Source organism: Oncorhynchus clarkii, chromosome 31 (assembly GCF_045791955.1).
Source record: "Oncorhynchus clarkii lewisi isolate Uvic-CL-2024 chromosome 31, UVic_Ocla_1.0, whole genome shotgun sequence".
Classification (NCBI taxonomy): Eukaryota; Metazoa; Chordata; class Actinopteri; order Salmoniformes; family Salmonidae; genus Oncorhynchus; species Oncorhynchus clarkii.
The window spans coordinates 42,015,161-42,033,886 of record NC_092177.1 but is presented as its reverse complement, the minus strand read 5'-3'; the positions used below and the strand labels follow the sequence as shown (position 1 = coordinate 42,033,886).

Below are 18,726 nucleotides of genomic sequence, written 5' to 3'. Positions count from 1 at the left end.
TGCTCGACTACCTCTCTGGGTAGTCATTTAGAGTTGAATAGATGTTTCCTGTTGTACTATACCGCAACGTATATCTATTTTCAATTCCTTTTCAAAGTTTTGTGCCCGAGATTCGTGAAAGGGTCATCTACGATTGCACTTTTTGCATTTTTGTGCTGGGAAGCGTTGTGGAGCAACTAAGTATTTTTTAGGAGTGGTTGACACATGGGTCCAATGTAATGAACAGCTGTAATTAAATTGAAACTTGCCTTTGCATTAAGTAAATAAGTAAAAAGGGTAAAATATATAACCTGTTTTCCAGCAGCAAAATAAAACATTTGGTGGGGAGGGGTTGTTAATACACACACCTTGCAACGCTGTGCTGACGTGGATGTATGATTCAATACTGCTCAGATGCAGCCTGACAGATCTTGCTCAGTGGGTAACTCCCCAACCCCTCCTCCCCAGTCCTGCTGAAATATGTCGTGAAAATGACATACACAACTATACAATTGACTTAAGTATTCACACCCCCGAGTCAATAGATTTTGAAATCACCTCTGGCAGCGATTACAGCTGTGAGTCTTCCTAAGACATTTGCCTGCCCTGATTGTACAACATTTGCAGATTATTTTTTAAATGATTTACGCTCTGTCAAATTGGTTGTTGAACATTGCTAGACAACCATTTTTCAGTCTTGCCATAGATGTTCAAGCAGATTTTAGTCAAAGCTGTAACTCTGCCACTCCGGAATATCCACTGTCTTCTTGGTAAGCAGCTCCAGTGTTGATTTGGTCTTGTGTTTTAGGTTATTGTCCCTTGTCTGGTGGAAAGCAGACTGAACTAGGTTTTCCTCTAGGATTTTGCCTGTCCTTTGTTCTATTCTATTTCATGTTTATCCTGAAAAACTCCCCAGTCGCTAAATATTACAAGTATACATGATGCAGCCACCACTATGCTTGAAAATATGGAGAGTGGTACTCAGTAATGTGTTGCATTGGATTTTCCTCAAACGTAACACTTTGTATTAATGAAAAAAAGTGAATTGCTTTGTCACATCTTTGCAGTATTACTTTCAAATCCAATTTTATTGGTGACATACACATATTTAGCAGATGGTTGTGCGGGTGTAGCGAAATGCTTGTGTTCCTAGCTCCTAGCTCCTACAATGCAGTAGTATCTAACCATTCACAACAATACAAACACATACCTAAAAGTAAAATAATGAAATGAAGAAATACAGTGCCAGTTAAAAGATTGAACACACCTACTCATTCCAGGGTTTTTCTTTATTTATATTATTTTCTACATTATAGAATAATAGTAATGACATCACAATTATGAAATATCTCTTATGGAATCATGTAGTAACCAAAAAAGTGTTAAACGTATCCAAATATATGTTATGTGTGAGATTATTTTTTGATTACTACATGATTCCATGTGTTATTTCATAGTTTTGATGTGTTCACTGTAGGAAATAGTTAAAAAATAAACAAAAACCCTTGAATGAGTAGATGTGTCCAGACTTTTGACTGGTACTGTATATAAATATTAGGACGCTGTTGCGCCTTCTTCACCACGATGTCTGTGTGGGTGGACCATTTCAGTTTGTCCGTGATGTGTACGCCGGGGAACTTAAAACTTTCCACCTTCTCCACTACTGTCCCGTTGATGTGGATAGGGGGGTGCTCCCTCTGCTGTTTCCTGAAGTCCACAATATTTCCGGCTGTATGTAATAACACAACAAAACGTTCTAAGCTAATCATGTAAAAAAATAACACACACCAAAAAAAATATACTGCAAAGTTGCTTAGGAGCTAGAAGCAGAGTTGCCATGTACGTAGACGCCATCTTCTTATTTAGTGCTATGTTGCAAACAGGATGCATGTTTTGGAGTATTTTTATTCTCTACGGGCTTCCTTCTTTTAACTATGTAAATTAGGCTAGTATTGTGAATATATTTAAGCTTGCCATAATGAAGGGGTTGAACACTTATTGACTCAAGACATTTCAACTAATTCATTTTTCTTCATTTGTAGAAATGTCTTAAAACATATTTGCACTTTGACATTATGGAGTATTGTGTGTAGTAAGCCAGTGATACAAAATCTAAAAAAAAAAAACATTTAAAATGCAGGCTGTAACACAACGGAATGTGGAACAAGTCAAGGGGTGTGAATATTTTTTGATGGCACTGAAATAAAGCCTATGTGAAAAAAATTAAACCAAGTGAGAAAATGCATATAGGGATGAATGCATCAATGAGTCAATTGCTCTAAAAATTGGACAGGGTTTTAAGAGAGGAAGAGGGGAGGAAAGGGACTTGGCTTGTCCCTGCTCTCCAGGACAAACATGTCATTGAAAGGTCATGCAGAATCTCTGAAAGGCGTGTGCAGTTGTCCACAATGGAAAATATGCTGCTGGCAGTCGCTGTACTGGCCTTTTTCTCTCCAATTGTATTTATCTAGTCTAGCATATTCCATTCTCTTTTCCTTTCTCCAACCTTTCATATTTTTTCATTCAGATGTGCTGTTTGATATGTTGTGTGTTTTACTGTGTGTATTAATAATTTGTGTTTGTATTCAAGTCTACTTAATGCATTGGCATATCTGCCCTTGTGCTCTCTTGCAGATGCATAGTTCTCAGAATGCCTCTCAGCCCATCTTATCTCTAGAAATGTATGTGACCTTCACTAACAAACTGTACTAAATAGGCCCTCCTTATATGCCTCTGTCATATGGTAAAAGCACAGTAGGCCAAAGGTGGTTCCTGAAAGACTGAAATGAAGCGAGCTGAAAGCATACATGCATAAGCTCTCCTGCCCCGACAACTCTCTGTATGTTTATGTTGGTTGTTTCATGCAGATCCTTTGTTGTCGTGGCATTTTCTACAGATGTGGGTTCTTATTTTGATCACCTTGTTGAAGGAAAGCATGTCAAACTTGTAGTGTATTTGAGGTTTAAAAAGGCTTCTGAAGTCTGTAATTTCCACTTTGAAATGTCAGACTTGATTTATCAACCCCTAGAAAAATGTACATGAACTAAAATACACATAATTATTCACATTTCCTGTTGCTGCAGGATTACTTTCCTGCTGTAGCAAACTGGCTGAAATTAAGATTCTACATCTGTAACGTTCTAAGAACATTCTATGGTCCTGTGTGGCTGAGTTGGTAAGAGCATGGCGATAGCAACGCCAGGGTCGTGAGTTGGAGGTCAAATGTACTACAATGTATGCACTCACTGTTGTCACGTTGTCAGTCACGTTGGGATAAAAGCTTTTGCTATATGCATATATTATAAGAACAACTGATGTTGTGACTCACCCATGACTTCACCTCTCTCTCAGCTTCGAGACACTAAGTCGTCCGACCAAAACACAACTCTGCTTCACTTCCTGGCCGAAAAGTGTGAAGAGAAGTACCCGGAGATCCTGAGGTTCCCTGAAGAGCTGGAACACGTGGAGAGTGCTAGCAAAGGTAAGCCAGTCCGTCCTCTTTAAATAATGGACACTGCATCACTGGTTGAACCATAATACTACGAAGACAACCTTAGACAGAAGCTTTTATTATTTTGTGAGAGATAGATGTACAGTACTATATACTGCAAAGTCAGAGAGTAATAAACACGTGTTGTCATACTTGCATATCGCAATAGCAAAATGCTCTAATTGGACCTGGCAAGACAGTAAGCTATACTTTCAACAAACAAGATATATTCCACCCGGCAATTTCTGCCTCTTGAAATTGAACCATCTCACAGGAAAGCACAACATATTTCAGACAAAATGCAATTTACTCCACAGCTGCAATCATTCTAGGTGTTAGCAGTCACCTTTACCAATTTACTGCCATGTTTCATTTCCTGATCTTCTTGTTTTGACCCCTCTGCATTGTGTTTTGTCGGTAGCCATTATAAATCCCTCAACAAGGCCCACATAGTATAGTTATGTGTCTTCCTTGGCTCCATTTCAATTAAGAAAGATGTTGATTACAATTATGATGTTCTTTGTTTGTTTTCATCAAAGTATTTTCTTCACCTTCTTCCCCCACCGGTATCCTCACTCTTTATACAATATAAACCCAGTTAAATCAAATTGTAAATGGCCAATGGGATTGTCTTTTTCGCTGCATTATCACAATGACACAACGTTACGACTTGTTTTCAGACTGCTTGTTTCGGGAAGCTAGTTTCATTGCGTGACCTTAGGATATTTACCTTGCTGCTGCCTTTTCTTCATCAGCAGCTCCCAGATCCCACACTACATGGCTTACAAAGGGGTGTTCAAAGCCTTTATTGCTTTTCTCCTATGGCTTAAACCAAGAGGCTCCGAGGCATTTTACTTGATTTAGACCCTCCCATGTTTTATAGAGTGACCCAAGAGATTAGGCCCAACAAGGTTAAGATACTTTAATTAGGCCTGTTGGATCAGATGGAATAACAATGCCTAATGGCCAGAGAGCCGCTCTTAATCTGTGTGTTATGTGTAAATCTGGAACAGTCTTCCGCTCAGGAAGACCCCCCCCGTAGATTCAATATGGATGAGATCTGGATATCAGCAGTTTCAGTGGTCGATGGGAGGACTTCAATGGAGCACAATTGACTCGTATACATTTTGAGATGACCACCAAGAAAGGTCAACACACCGGATGGGAGGCATGGCGTGGTGACAGGACAGAAGGAGTGGCTTTAAAGCACCACACGTTATTGTCTTTATCTGCCATTGTGGATTGGCTTTGAGAATAAGAGAAAGTGGCTGTCATTTGTGGTGTGGAAGTGGCGTCTTTACAGCTCAAGTGGTGTAATTACCTCGAGAGTAAACATGCTACGTTGTTCACACATTTTGAATTATGTTGTTTACCCGACATGTATTTTTATTTATTGTACCTTTATTCAACTAGGCAAGTCAGTGAAGAATAAATTATTATTTTCAATGACGGCCTAGAAAGAGTGGGTTAACTGTCTTGCTCAGGGGCAGAACGACAGATGTGTACCTTGTCAGCTCAGGGATTCGATCTTGCAACCTTCCGATTACTAGTCCCGACGCTCTAACCTGTGTGTTCCCTCCTGTCACGTAAGTGTTTGCGGCCTCATTGTGTCTGGGAATAGACGTGTTTCTCTGACCATGCTGTCATTTCCCCTGTCAATAAACGAATGATGTGCTAATTCCATTCTCAAGTATTCAATGGGGAATCCCCAGATGCCTATTTACTTTGTTAGTTACCTAATTGGTTCTTTAATCTAATTCCCATGAATTATGTGCTCGACTGAGGCAGCGAGGCAGCCATTGTTAAAGTGGACCAGACACAGTCTTTATTATGGATATAGATGGATGAGTGTATGGCTCAAACGGTGAACGTGTATCAACTCACTCAAGTCATTTCAGGGACAATCAATTCTTGTTAGTTCAATTGGGTGAGACTAATAAGCTGACTCAATTCATTATGGCAAACACCATTGGAAAACACAGACATGACACTAAGGAGAAGGCTGTAGAGGATATAAAGCTGTTTACTTCACAGTGCTTTCATTGGTGCCTGTATTTTATGTATATATTAATTAACACAGAACGTATATACAATACAATAACTTTATTGTCCATGGACATTTTCATTTTCTCTTGAGGCTAGAAAATAATTGGGGTAAAACCTGAAAAACTAGCCCTTTAAGAGCATATGATTCCTTAGGGAGAGAGACAGAAGTAATGAGATTGGGAAATATATTTTGTTTGTATCTCATGCCTATTTGTCAGCAGACAGCATTGGTTTGAATCCTGAAGTGATGCTTTTTTAATCCGTTGTGGGATCCTTGGGACGTCCAACTCTGACACCACCCCATTAAAGTTGAAATTTAAAATGGTTAAGGTAAGAGTTAGGATTAGGGTAGGGACATCCCAAGGATCCCTGATAGCACTAGCCTTGACAGAAGTGCCCTTTCACAGGTGCAAAAGGAATTTGATGATTGAGTTTCCCACTCCAACAAGAAACAGAACTCTGTGATCTATGTTTTAAATGACACAAGGGGGAGCGTCAGCGCTCATGTTGTTTTCTGTGATTTTAAGGGTAGTTTGAGCTGCCGGAGAGGAGAGAAACAAAGAAGCTAAAATCTCAGCTGCCTAGCCTCACTAAAACTAATTTAATCAGAGAACACTTTGAGGCTGGAACACAAAGGGAGCTTGGCGATGGCTGGGCCACGTGTTGGCTTGATACCAGTCTGGAGGAGCTTTTACACTTGTGTAGAACGAGGCCCAGCTGAATAATTTACTGACTATCTTCCAGATCCTTTACAAGGCTTTTTGGTCTCCTGTCAGGTAAATTGGTATTAGAACATGGTAAAACGTTGTTCAGTTTGCCCTAAACCGAGCTACAGTATATCTAGTCATCTCTCATTCTCCTCTCTTTTTTGCATCTCTCTTTCTCACTCTCTTTAATCACTACAGTGCATTAGATTAACTTTGTTTCCATGTCTCCACTAAAATAACTTTTTAGTTTCTCCTCTTTGTTTTATTCCTTCTCTTCTACTTGGCCCGTGGCCGGCGGCATGCTAGAATGGAATTACAGTTGAAGTCGGAAGTTTACATACACCTTCGCCAAAGACATTTAAACTCAGTTTTTCACAATTCCTGACATTTAATCCTAGTAAAAATGCCCTGTCTTTGGTCAGTTAGGATCAGCACTTTATTTTAAGAATGTGAAATGTCAGAATAATAGTAGAGTGAATGATTTATTTCAGCTTTTATTTCTTTCATCACATTCCGAGTGTGTCAGAAGTTTACGTACACTCAATTAGTTTTCCGTTGCATTGCCTTTAAATTGTTTAACTTGGGTCAAACGTTTCAGGTAGCCTTCCACAAGCTTCCCACAATAAGTTGGGTGAATTTTGGCCCATTCCTTCCTGACAGAGCTGGTGTAACTGAGTCAGATGTGTTGTATGCCTCCTTGCTCGCACATGCTTTTTCAGTTCTGCCCACATATTTTCTATAGGGTTGAGGTCAGGGCTTTGTGATGGCCCTTTTGCCACAATTTTGGAAGTATGCTTGACTTTTTTCCACAACTTTGGACGTATGCTTGGGGTCATTGTCCATTTAGAAGACCCATTTGCGACCAAGCTTTAACTTCCTGACTGGTGTCTTGAGATGTTGCGTCAATATATCCACATAATTGTCCTGCCTCATGATGCCATCTATTTTGTGAAGTCTGCCAGTCCCTCCTGCAGCAAAGCACCCCCACAGCATGATGCTGCAAACCCCGTGTTTCACGGTTGGGATGGTATTCTTCAGCTTGCAAGCCTCCCCATTTTCCTCCAAACATAGCGATGGCCAAACAGTTCTATTTTTGTTTCATCAGACCAGAGGACATTTCTCCATGTGCAGTTGCATACCATGGTCTGGCTTTTTTATGTTGATTTTGGAGAGGTGGCTTCTTCCTTGCTGATCAGCCTTTCAGGTTTTGTCAATATAGGACTCGTTTTACTTTGGATATAGATACTTTTGTACCAGTTTCCTCAGGCATCTTCACAAGGTCCTTTGCTGTTGCTCTGGGATTGATTTGCACTTTTCGCACCAAAGTACGTTCATCTCTAGGAGACGGAACGCGTCTCCTTCCTGAGCGGTATGACGGCTGCGTGGTCCCATTGTGTTTATACTTGCATACTATTGTTTGTACAGATGAACATGGTACCTTCAGGCGTTTGGACATTGCTCACAAGGATGAACCAGACTTGTGGAGGTCTATCATGTTTTTACTGAGATCTTGTCTGATTTATTTTGATTTTCCCAAGATGTCAAGCAAAGAGGCACTGAGTTTGAAGGTAAGCCTTGAAATACATCCACATGTACACCTCCAATTGACTCAAATTATGTCAATTAGCCTATAAGAAGCTTCTAAAATTACGACATCATGTTCTGGAATTTTCTAAGCTTTTTAAAAAGGCACAGTCAACTTAGTGTATGTAAACTTCTGACCGACTGGAATTGTGATGCAGTGAATTATAAATGAAATAATATATATGTAAACAGCTTCCTCTCTCTTTAGCCCCGTCTCCTCCATCAAAGCATCAGTTCAGCACGGCGGAGTAATGCATCGAGTAATTTAGGGAGCAGAACAGCGTGCCTCTGTGTTTAGTACCACCACCTTCTGTTGTGATCTGTAGCTGAGGTGAGGCCACGTGACCTTGCAAACCTGTGTACAGCTAGAGGCCCTGAGCCGGCGAATTTCTGCTTGTTGCGTCAAGTCCCGTGGGGGAAAACCGGGGTTGGCTGGTCGGAAGGGGGAAGGGTGTGGGGGTTGAGGAGGAGGAGGAGGGAGAGGGGGTTCAAACGATAGAATAATCACAAGCCCATCTACAAAGGGCTGGAGCATGCACACTTAATTTACCTGATTGAAAAGAGCAATCAGTTCCGGCTGATTTCCCTGAGAAAGGTTTTTCTTCAGTTCCCTTCCCTTGATTGCCCACTCCAAAGTGCCTCTCTCTCTCCAAGTCCCTAACCTCTACTGCTCCTCAGAGATAGAGAAATAAAGGAAGAAAGTGAAAGAGTGAGACAGAGAGAAGAAAGAATGCGAGTCAGGCAGAGACAGGAGACCGGTAGGACCGGCTTTGTCTGCTCTATTGCAGGCAGTCTCCCTTAATCACATTATTCTGTGTTTTGCCCACTGCTTCCCCGCCCATGTTAATGGACTTATATTGTTTCCATGTAATGTTAATGTTCTGCCTCTGTCATGACAAGTCCAAATAAAGAAATAAAAAGATAATTGCTAATCAATGGTAACTGGATCATTGTACAATCCACTCTGGGTCGAGTGGCGTAATTTGGCATTTGCCGGCAATCATTAATGTGATTCAGTAAATGCCCTTTTTTGGTTTGATTGTATTACTTCCATTTGCAGTCTATTATCCGTATTCTGATTCATCCCTCCAAAAACATTAGGGGAATCAATGTTATGTTCATCTATAATTGATGTATTAACAACATTTGATTTGACAAAACTTCCTGTCTCTAATAAATCCACTGGCCTTCAGAACTTCAGAACAGGCCTCACTGAAATCTCAATAGCCATTCCTGCAGAGTTATGTATAAGCCATCTTGTTTTCTGAGTCATAGCATTTTCATAGAGTTGTGTAGATGCAGAACTTAATTAAACTGCAACCCTCCATGCTTGTGAATTATAAATGCTACATGCTAACGAGGTGATAGATCTGCATTTGGACTCCTAGCAGGTCGACCACTCTCCCCTTCCTTGACACACATGATTGCATCCCTTATTATCTTGGAAGCTGTCTTGCCCATAGAGAGCAGCTGTAGAGGGAGGATGGAGGCTAGACTCCTCCCCGTGCAGGTAGAGATCATGGCTAACTGGAGCCCGGCTCAGCGCACACAGTTGTCCCCACGGGAGACTCCTTTCTCTATGGACACACCCATTATCAAAGGCTCACCTGCCTCAAGGTCACAGCTCATTTGAATCCTCCGGTTCACCCAGAGAGACACACAGGGGCCAGGGAATGTGCTGAGTCTCAACGTGGGCCTGGGACAAGTGGACCGATGACAATAAGGACTGACATTGTGGGGTTGTTGTGCTGTTTATACATGAATCGCACATTCTTATGCAAGAGTATGTTTTGTTTAGACTACGTGCTCGTTTCAGCCCAGAAGTAAAAAAACACCCCACAAAAAAACAGACCATTAACCAGAAGGTTGCTCGTTTGAAATAGAGGCTAGACAATATGGGAGATGAACTAGCAACCAAAAGGCTGCTGATCAAGGCACTTAACCCCGACGTAGCTCCAGGGGTGCTGAACTGTTGCTCACCCTGTGCTCGTTCATATGTGCGTGTGTTTGTGTTGTCTTGGGGAACAGAGCAAAATGAAGCACCATCTCAGCTGGACCAATAACGTATTATTATATTCTAATCATTGAGGTTGAGTTGGCATGCCAGTAGTTTTGAGATGACAAAATGGCACTGTAGTGCACATTCCTTGTATTCCAGGCGCACCCTCAAATATTGGTTAGATGGAGTGGGTTGTGAACGACTTCATAGAAGCTGTCATCTGATTCAGATTCCTACCCAATAAAACGAATGCTACTCTTTTGAGCTTCTCCAACATATGTATCCCATTCTTACAATATGCCCTCCACGTCAGCATACATATCAGTAGGCAAAGGATGTGCTCTTGAATTGTTTTCATGTCGGTCCTCATCGGGGGCACAAGATTCAAATCAATCAAGTTGAGTGCACATTCCAAACACAGGAAATGAATCAGCGTTATTGTTATACATACTCTCTGCAAGGCCACTGGCTCTATTTGTTGTGGTTAGATATTGTTTTGTAACTTCCTAGGACAGTAAATATTGAGGCCTGATGCCCTTGTAACGTCTGGCAGCAATATGAATCAGGTGCTGTTTTGCATTGATTATCCCCTCTAATGTAAGACATTGGAGGAGTTAGGTCATAAACTTTATGTTGTGGAGCTTTATGTCCAATGCAGCTTACTTAGTACATGGTCCTTTGACCTTCTCTCAACGGTGAGTAGTAAGACCCAGTATTAGACACCGTTTCTGTGTTTGAACATTGAATGATAAAAAAAAAAATTCTGACATGATTTAATGAGTAGCCATTTCCTCGTGTGTTGTGTTCTTCATTGTCTGAGTGCTCCTTACCTCACACTGTCACAATAGACGTTGATTAGCATGTATTCAGCTAGCGTTTTTGTTGCACTGTGAACAGTGCCTGCGCCGAAGGCTTTAATGTTGACCTTGTCTGCTGGATAATTGTTATCGATGAAGCTCTCCTCAACTCATTTCTTGGGGTCTGGGACTGCCAGTGGTGACTTAAAGCACTTTCTGACACAACTTCAGAACTATGTACCGACCAAAGGTTCAGTCAATTATTTTTCTGGAATACAGGGGAGCACTTCTCACAAGTGATTTTGGATCTCGGAGGCCATGCTTAATGGAATCCAGAGCATTGCTTCTTTCTCGCTACCCTTTATCTACATTCTTAATGTTTAGTTTTAAGGACCATCTCTCTTTTCAATGGGATTTATCCTGCTATCTTGGCTTTATTCAATAACTTAGTGTTCTCAGATCCATGTGCTGCCTGTGGCTTTTAGACTGTGGAGGGAAATCTTAAGTGAGGGCTGCCTTGCATGTGCTATGATCTCTCTGCTAAATCCGCTGGCTAAATCCTAGAGCTTATGCAGGTGAAATGTGGACGCAAATACTTTGAATGAGGAAAAATACTACTCAAATCCTACCTAGTGGTGATCGACCTCTTCAAAATCTCTTCAGGCCTGATTAATGGGTATTACAAATAAATATTTGTTACTCTTAATATTTCTTATATTTATTTTGTCAATTTATTTTGTCCATATTCATGCACTTTCATGGTATTTGTTCAACATTCTAAAGGTACCATTGTGACATTATCAACTCCCAGACTTCCAACATTCCATTCATCACAAATCAGCTATTTTGACCAATCAAATCAAATTGTATTTGTCACATGCGCCTAATACAACAGGTGAAATGCTTACTTACAAGCCCTTAACCAGCAATGCAGTTTAAAAAAAAAAAGTGTTAAGTGAAACATTTTAATAAATATAACAAATAGTTAAATAGCAGCTGTAAAATAACAGTAGTGAGACTATATACAGTGGATACCAGTACAGAGTCAATGTGTGGGGGCACAGGTTAGTCGAGGTAATATGTACATGTAGGTAGAGTTAAAGTGACTATGCATGGATATTAACCAGAGAGTAGCAGCATCATAAGAGGGGGGGGGACAACAACAACAATACATTTTTAGGGCCTTCTTCTGACACCGCCTGGTTTAGAGGTCCTGAATTGCAGGAGGCTTGGCCCCAGTGATGTACAGGGTTGTACTCACTACACTCCGTAATGCCTTGCGGTCAGAGGCCGAGCAGTTGCCATACCAGGCGGTGATGCACCCAGTCAGGATTCTGTCGATGGTTTTGTCCAGGTGGGAAAGGGCAGTGTGGAAAGCAATAGAGATCGCATTAAATGTGGATCTGTTGGGGCGGTATTCAAATTTGAGTGGGTCTAGGGTTTCTAGAATAATGGTGCTGATGTGAGCCATGACTAGCCTTTCAAAGCACTTCATGGCTACAGACATGAGTGCTACGTGTCTGTAGTCATTTAGGCATGTTATCTTAGTGTTCTTTGGCACAGGGACTATGTTGGTCTGCTTGAAACATGTTGGTATTACAGACTCGGACAGGGACAGGTTGAAAATGTCAGGGAAGACACTTGCAAGTTGGTCAGCGCATGCTCAGAGTACACGTCCTGGTAATCCGTCTGGCCCCACGGCTTTGTGAATATTGACCTGTTTAAATGTCTTACTCACATCGGCTACGGAGAGCGTGATCACACAGTCGTCTGGAACAGCTGATGCTCTCATGAGTGCTTCAGTGTTGCTTGCCTCGAAGCGAGCATGAAGTAATTTAGCTCATCTGGTTAGGTCGTGTCACTGGGCAGCTCGCGTCTGTACTACCCTTTGTATTCTGTAATAGTTTGCAAGCCTTGCCATGTCCGACAAGCGTCAGAGCAGGTGTAGTACGATTCAATCTTAGTCCTGTATTGATGCTTTGCCTGTTTGATGGTTCGTCTGAGGGCATATCGGGATTTGTTATATGCGCACGGGTTATACTCCCGCTCCTTGAAAGCGGAAGCTCTACCCTTTAGCTCAGAGCAAATGTTACATGTAATTCATGGCCTCTGGTTGGAGTATGTATGTACGGTACCTGTGGGGGGGCGACATCATTTATGCACTTATTGATGAAGCCAGTGACTGATGTGGTGTACGGGTGACTTTTCCCACATGGCTCACATCAGCACCATTAACACCATCATTCTAGAAACCCTATACCCAATGCCATTGGAAAATCCTGGATCATATTCCAGTGTGTGCCAGCAAAGTAGTCCTGTAGCTTAGCATCTGCGTAATCTGACCACTTCTTTATTGACTGAGTCATTGGTGCGTCTTGCTTTTGTTTTTGCTTGTAAGCAGGAATCAAAAGGATATAATTATGGTCAGATTTGCCAAATAGAGGGTGAGGGAGACCTTGTAAACGTCTCTGTGTGCGTAGTAAAGGTTGTCTTGAGATTTTTTTCCCCTCTGGGTGCACATTTAACATGCTGATAGAAATGAGGTAAAACAGATTTAAGTTTCCCTGAATTAAAGTCCCCGGCCACTAGGAGCTCCGCTTCTGGATGAGCGTTTTCCTTTTTTCTTATGGCCGTATACAGCTCATTGAGTGCAGACTTAGTGCCAGCATCGGTGTGTGGTGGTAAATTGACAGCTACAAGGAATATAGATGGAAACTTCCTTGGTAAATAGTCAGGTCTTCAACTTATCATGAGATACTCTGCCTCAGGCGAGCAAAACTTTGAGACTTCCTTAATATTAGATTTTGTGCACCAGCTGTTGTTTACAAATATGCACAGACCACCACCCCTTGTCTTACCGGAGGCAACTGTTCTATCCTGCCGATACAGCTTAAAACCCGCCAGCTGTATGTTATTCATGTCGGCGGTCAGCAAAAACTCGGTGAAACATAAGATATTACAGTTTTTAATGTCCCATTGGTAGGATATTCATGATCGTAGCTTGTCTATTTTGTTATCCACTGATTGTACGTTGGCTAATAGGAGAGGTTGTTTTCCTGGCACCACTCCGCCAGAGCCCTCAACTCCTCCCTGGAGGATGTCTCGTCATTGTTGGTAATCAGGCCTACTATGGTTTTGTCGTATGCAAACTTGATGATTGAGTTGGAGGCGTGTGTGGCCACGCAGTCATGGGTGAACAGGGAGTGCAGCAGGGGGCTGAGTACGCACCCTTGTGGAGCCCCTGTGTTGAGGATCAGTGACGAACGAAGAGGTGTTGTTTCCTACCTTCACCATCTGGGGTGGCCCGTAAGGAAGTCCAGGACCCAGTTGCACAGGGTGGAGTTCAGACCCAGGGCCCCATGCTGGGCCCCAGGGCCCCATTTGCATCAATCTAATGTGTTTTTTTTTTGTTGCAAACTCTGCAGTCACATGAACGCAACAGAAACATCAATAACCAAACAACTGTCTCTTGCATGGTGTGCACTTGTATTAAAGGGTAAATCTAAATGTATTATTGTTGTGGACTTAAAACATCCAATTTAGTTGTTTTTCTATTTAAAAGGTGTGCTTTTTTTTGAGAGCACAACCCCCAAAAACTTGAAAATTAGGAAACCTGGAAAAACAAAACGGAGAAAATTGGAAATTGGGAAAAAATACAATGTATTGTATAGGGCCTATGCTATGCTCAATTAACTTGTGTGTCCCCCCTGAGGGCAGAGTTGGTCTGGAAAGGGGTTCCCCCTTTCTGGCCAGTAGGTCCATTTTCCCACTGATCCCACTCCAGCCCAGAGAGGGCTTTATGAACATGATATAGTTTATTTATTTAAAACGTTTAACAATGCATTACATTACACGTTGCATATACTGTGGTATTCTAGTGAGAGAGTGTTTAAAAATGTAGTAGTCCGAGTGTAGTTATTTATGATTAAATGTGTGATCTAACTGCCCCACAATCAAGTAAGAAAGTTGATATAGTAGTCTATCAATGTAGTCAGACCAACTAGTTTACTCAATTTAACTTTGACAAAATGGAACTGATTTGCGTTAAATGGTAAAGTAAAACTGTATTAACTTCTTCCACTACCCAACAAAAATATTTTACTTCATGTAAATTTACCATCTGGTTTACTAAGAGATTTAACTAGTGCAAAACTTGCTTCTCTTTTTTCCAGAGAGGATAATTTCAAATACATTCCCTCAGGAGAAAAACAGGTGCAAATCTAGACTTCGATGTATGAAACACAAAAATGGTTCCTTCAACCAATTTTTACGCGTTACTTGGGAATCTCACTTTGACAATCAGAACATCACACAAGGACATGTTTGACAACATTTCTCCAGAGACCCAAGATATTCCTTCTGACAGGAAAGGACACACTTTATTCCCTGTCTCTGACAGAAGGTGTGGGCCCAAAATGTGCCATATCCGGCTCCATGCCCCCGTTTTACTCTGCCCAACGTTGGGCCTGCCAGCCCCGTGCTGAGTGGACCGCCGTGGGAATAGAGTCCACCGCCGCCACGTTTCTGTTCGCCACACACAGCTACTTAGTGCACGGAGATGATAATTAAAGATAGAAGATTTCCCCAGGGTAGAGCCAGTGTGGGAAAGGAGATCAGGAGTTCATCCCTGTGCCTGGGCCAAAGGCACACACACACCAAAAATATATACATTGTTAGTTAAGCTTTAAATGGGGTCAGGTTGAACATTGCTACCGGCATTCTATGTGCCGTGTCTAATGTGGGCCGTCTGAATCACATTCCAAAGGAGATTCACCTCTCACTTCTCTGCTGCGATTTGCTTTCATTACCTCTCTGACATACTGTATATACCGATGGCTCCTCCACTCATCACTTTGATTTATTATAACCGCCTCACGGAGCATTCGCCTTGAATGCACGTCTGTCAATAAAGTATTTGTTTTTATGAACATGGGCTATTATTGTGGACAAATGATCGAGGCAGATAAACACCATTTCTCGTGGGCATTTCCTGCTCTCCATTTCCTGCTTTTTTTCAAAGTGTATAATCGGATAGTGATTGTAGAGTTGTTGAAAATGGTAGTATTATAAGATAGTTTTTTCCTACCCCTGAACTTGTGCTAATTGTCCTGCCCAAAGCCCTGAGAGAAGTGTCATTGGCCAATTTGACTTGTTTTATTCTCCTCCGGAGATAAATCTGTAGGCCCCTGACAATGACGGCCAAGCTTGTGTGGAGATTCCACTCAGAGGCCACGCTGACGATTTGTCTTGACAAACTGGGAAAAATAGGAAATATGACACGAATGTTCTCATAAATCTATTTAGTATAAGGCATAGCCTATGGCAAATAGTTTGGAGCCTGGGAGAGGGAAAATTGAGTGAGAGAGTGGGAGAAAAAAAAAAGTTGAACTTTGAAGATATTAATACTGTTGTGAATATATCTATTATCCACATTCATTTCCAAGGCATTGCGGCATAATAAAGCACTGCCCATTTCCCATTTAAACTCCCAGCACTACTTGGCTCTGGGCTGTATTACGTTGACAAAATTCCATTCTGCATGGGAAGAAACACAAAGAGGAACATTTGTCTTTGGTTCTGAATGGAATTTGAAGGGAATCATGGCGTTAGGAAGATACTCTCACACTCCAACCCAAGGACTCTGTATGTAGTCGGCTCAATAGAACTGTTGAAAAGATGGACGTAACTCAAATCTGAGTTATACAAAGGACCCTTCTGTGTGACAAATAAATGTGCGTTCGCCTGAATGTCTCAGAAGAACATTTTAATTTCTCATAAAAATTATGTGGCACAACTTCATTGTTTTTGACTATTACTCGAACAAAACATTTTCTCTTTATTCCAGTTATATTCTAGATGTGTCCAATGAGCACTGTACCAAATCAGCAAGTTCTTGAAATTAGACTGACACTGCAAAATAAATCTCCTTCATCGTACACTACATTACCAAAAGTATGTGGACACCTGCTTGTTGAACATCTCATTGCAAAATCATGAGCATTGATACCCGCTTTGCTGCTATAATAGCCTCCATTCTTTTGGGAAGGCTTTTTTGTTGGAACATTGCTGCAGGGACTTGCTTCCATTCAGCCACAAGAGCATTAGTGAGGTCGGGCACTGGCTCGCAGTCAGCCTTCCAATTAATCCTGAAGGTTTTCGATGGGGTTGCAGTCAGGGCTCTGTGCAGGCCAATCAAGTTCTTCCATACTGATCTCGACAAACCATGTCTGTATGGACCTCGCTTTGTGCATGCTGAAAGAGAAAGGGGCCTTTCCGAAACTGTTGCACCAAAGTTGGAAGCACAGAATTGTCTAGAATGTCATTGTATGCTGTAACGTTAAGATTTCCCTTCACTAGAACTTAAGGGCCTAGCCCGACCATGAAACAAATCCCCAGACCATTATTCCTCCTCCACCAAACTTTACAGTTGGCACTATGCATTTGGGCAGGTAGCATTCTCCTGGCATCTGCCAAACCTAGATTTGTCCGCCGGACTGCCAGATGGTGAAGCATGTTTAATCACTCTAGAGCACGTGTTTCCACTGCTCCAGATTTCCAATGGCGTCGAGCTTTACACCACTCCAGCCGACACTAGGCATTGCACATGGCTGCTCAGCCATGGAAACCAATTTCATGAAGCTCCCAATGAACAGTTATTTTGCTGACGTTGCTTCCAGATGCTGTTTGGAACTTGGTGGTGAGTGTTGCAACCAAGGACAGACAATTTTTAAGCGCTACGTGCACCAGCACTCGGCAATCCCGTTGTGTGAGCTTGTGTGGCCTACCACTGTGTGGCTAAGCCGTTGTTGCTCATAGACATTTCCACTTCACAATAACAGCGCTTACAGTTGACCGGGGCAGCTCTAGCACGGCATAAATTTGACGAACTGACTTGTTGCAAAGGTGGCATCCCATGACAGTGTGACTTTGAATGTCACTGAGCTCTTCAGGAAGGCCATTCTACTGCCAATGTTTTGTCTATGGAGATTGCATGGCTGTGTGCTCGATTTTATACACCTGTCAGGATGAAATAGCGGAATTGATTAATTTGAAGTGATGTCCACATACTTTTGTATATATAGTGTACCTCTGCATGTCAGCAAACATGTCTTGCAGACACATTTGAGCATTGGAAAGATTTTGACAAAACATAGATTTTTCATACCAACTGTGTTTACTTGAACACTGCTTCTCTTCCCTTTCCATCTCCATCTTTCTGTGGTGTGTTCTACTTTTGCTGTGAAATGTTTTGGCTGTCACACCTGAGGAGTACATTTTCCTTTCAGATCAATCCATGGAGATGTGCCCTACATTCTACTCTATTTTTCCTCCTAAAAAAAAAAAGCATGGCCCTTATCTCTGCTTCACCTACATGCTTGCAGAATACCGTCACATTAAGAGATTATGGGCACCACATCCCGAGGTCTCTGCAACATAGGGAGATTTTCACTGTTTAAATTAAAGTAAACAGACATTTAATCTGAGTAAAAATTCCCTGTCTTTGGTCTGTTAGGATCACCATTTTATTTTAAGAATGTGACATGTCAGAATAGTAGTAGTGAGCTTTTATTTCTTTCATCACATTCCCAGTGGGTCAGAAGTTTACATACACTCAATTAGCATTTGGTAGCATTGCCTTTAAATTGTTTAACTTCGGTCAAATGTGTTGGGTACCCTTCCCACAATAAGTTGGGTGAATTTTGGCCCATTTTGTAACTGAGTCAGGTTTGTAGGATCCTTGCTCGCACACACTTTTTCAGTTCTGCCCACAAATCTTCTGTAGGATTGAGGTCAGGGCTTTGTGATGGCCACTCCAATACCTTGACTTTGTTTTCCTTAAGCCATTTTGCCACAGCTTTGGAAGTCTGCTTGGGGTCATTGTCCATTTGGAAGACCCATTTGCGCCCAATCTTGAGATGTTGCTTCAATATATCCACATCATTTTCCACCCTCATGATGCCATCTATTTTGTGAAGTATACCAGTCCCTCCTGCAGCAAAGCACTCCCACAACATGATGCTGCCATCCCCGTGCTTCACGGTTGGGATGGTGTTCTTCAGCTTGAAAACCTCCCCCTGCATTAAGTACTGCAGTGCATCTCCTCATGGACTGGACCAGATTTTC

The 18,726-nt window shown here is 41.8% G+C and overlaps 1 protein-coding gene across 7 annotated transcripts in view; it reads left to right on the top strand.

Annotated features, from left to right (window-relative positions):
• LOC139391116 (protein diaphanous homolog 2-like) overlaps positions 1 to 18,726 on the top strand; it is a 637,381-nt gene that overhangs the window by 407,647 nt on the left and 211,008 nt on the right. For all 7 annotated transcript variants that reach the window (XM_071138654.1, XM_071138656.1, XM_071138651.1 and 4 more), the window contains one exon: positions 3,331 to 3,460. In XM_071138654.1, coding sequence (XP_070994755.1) covers positions 3,331 to 3,460 — 130 coding nt within the window. The remainder of the gene's footprint in view (positions 1 to 3,330; positions 3,461 to 18,726) is intronic.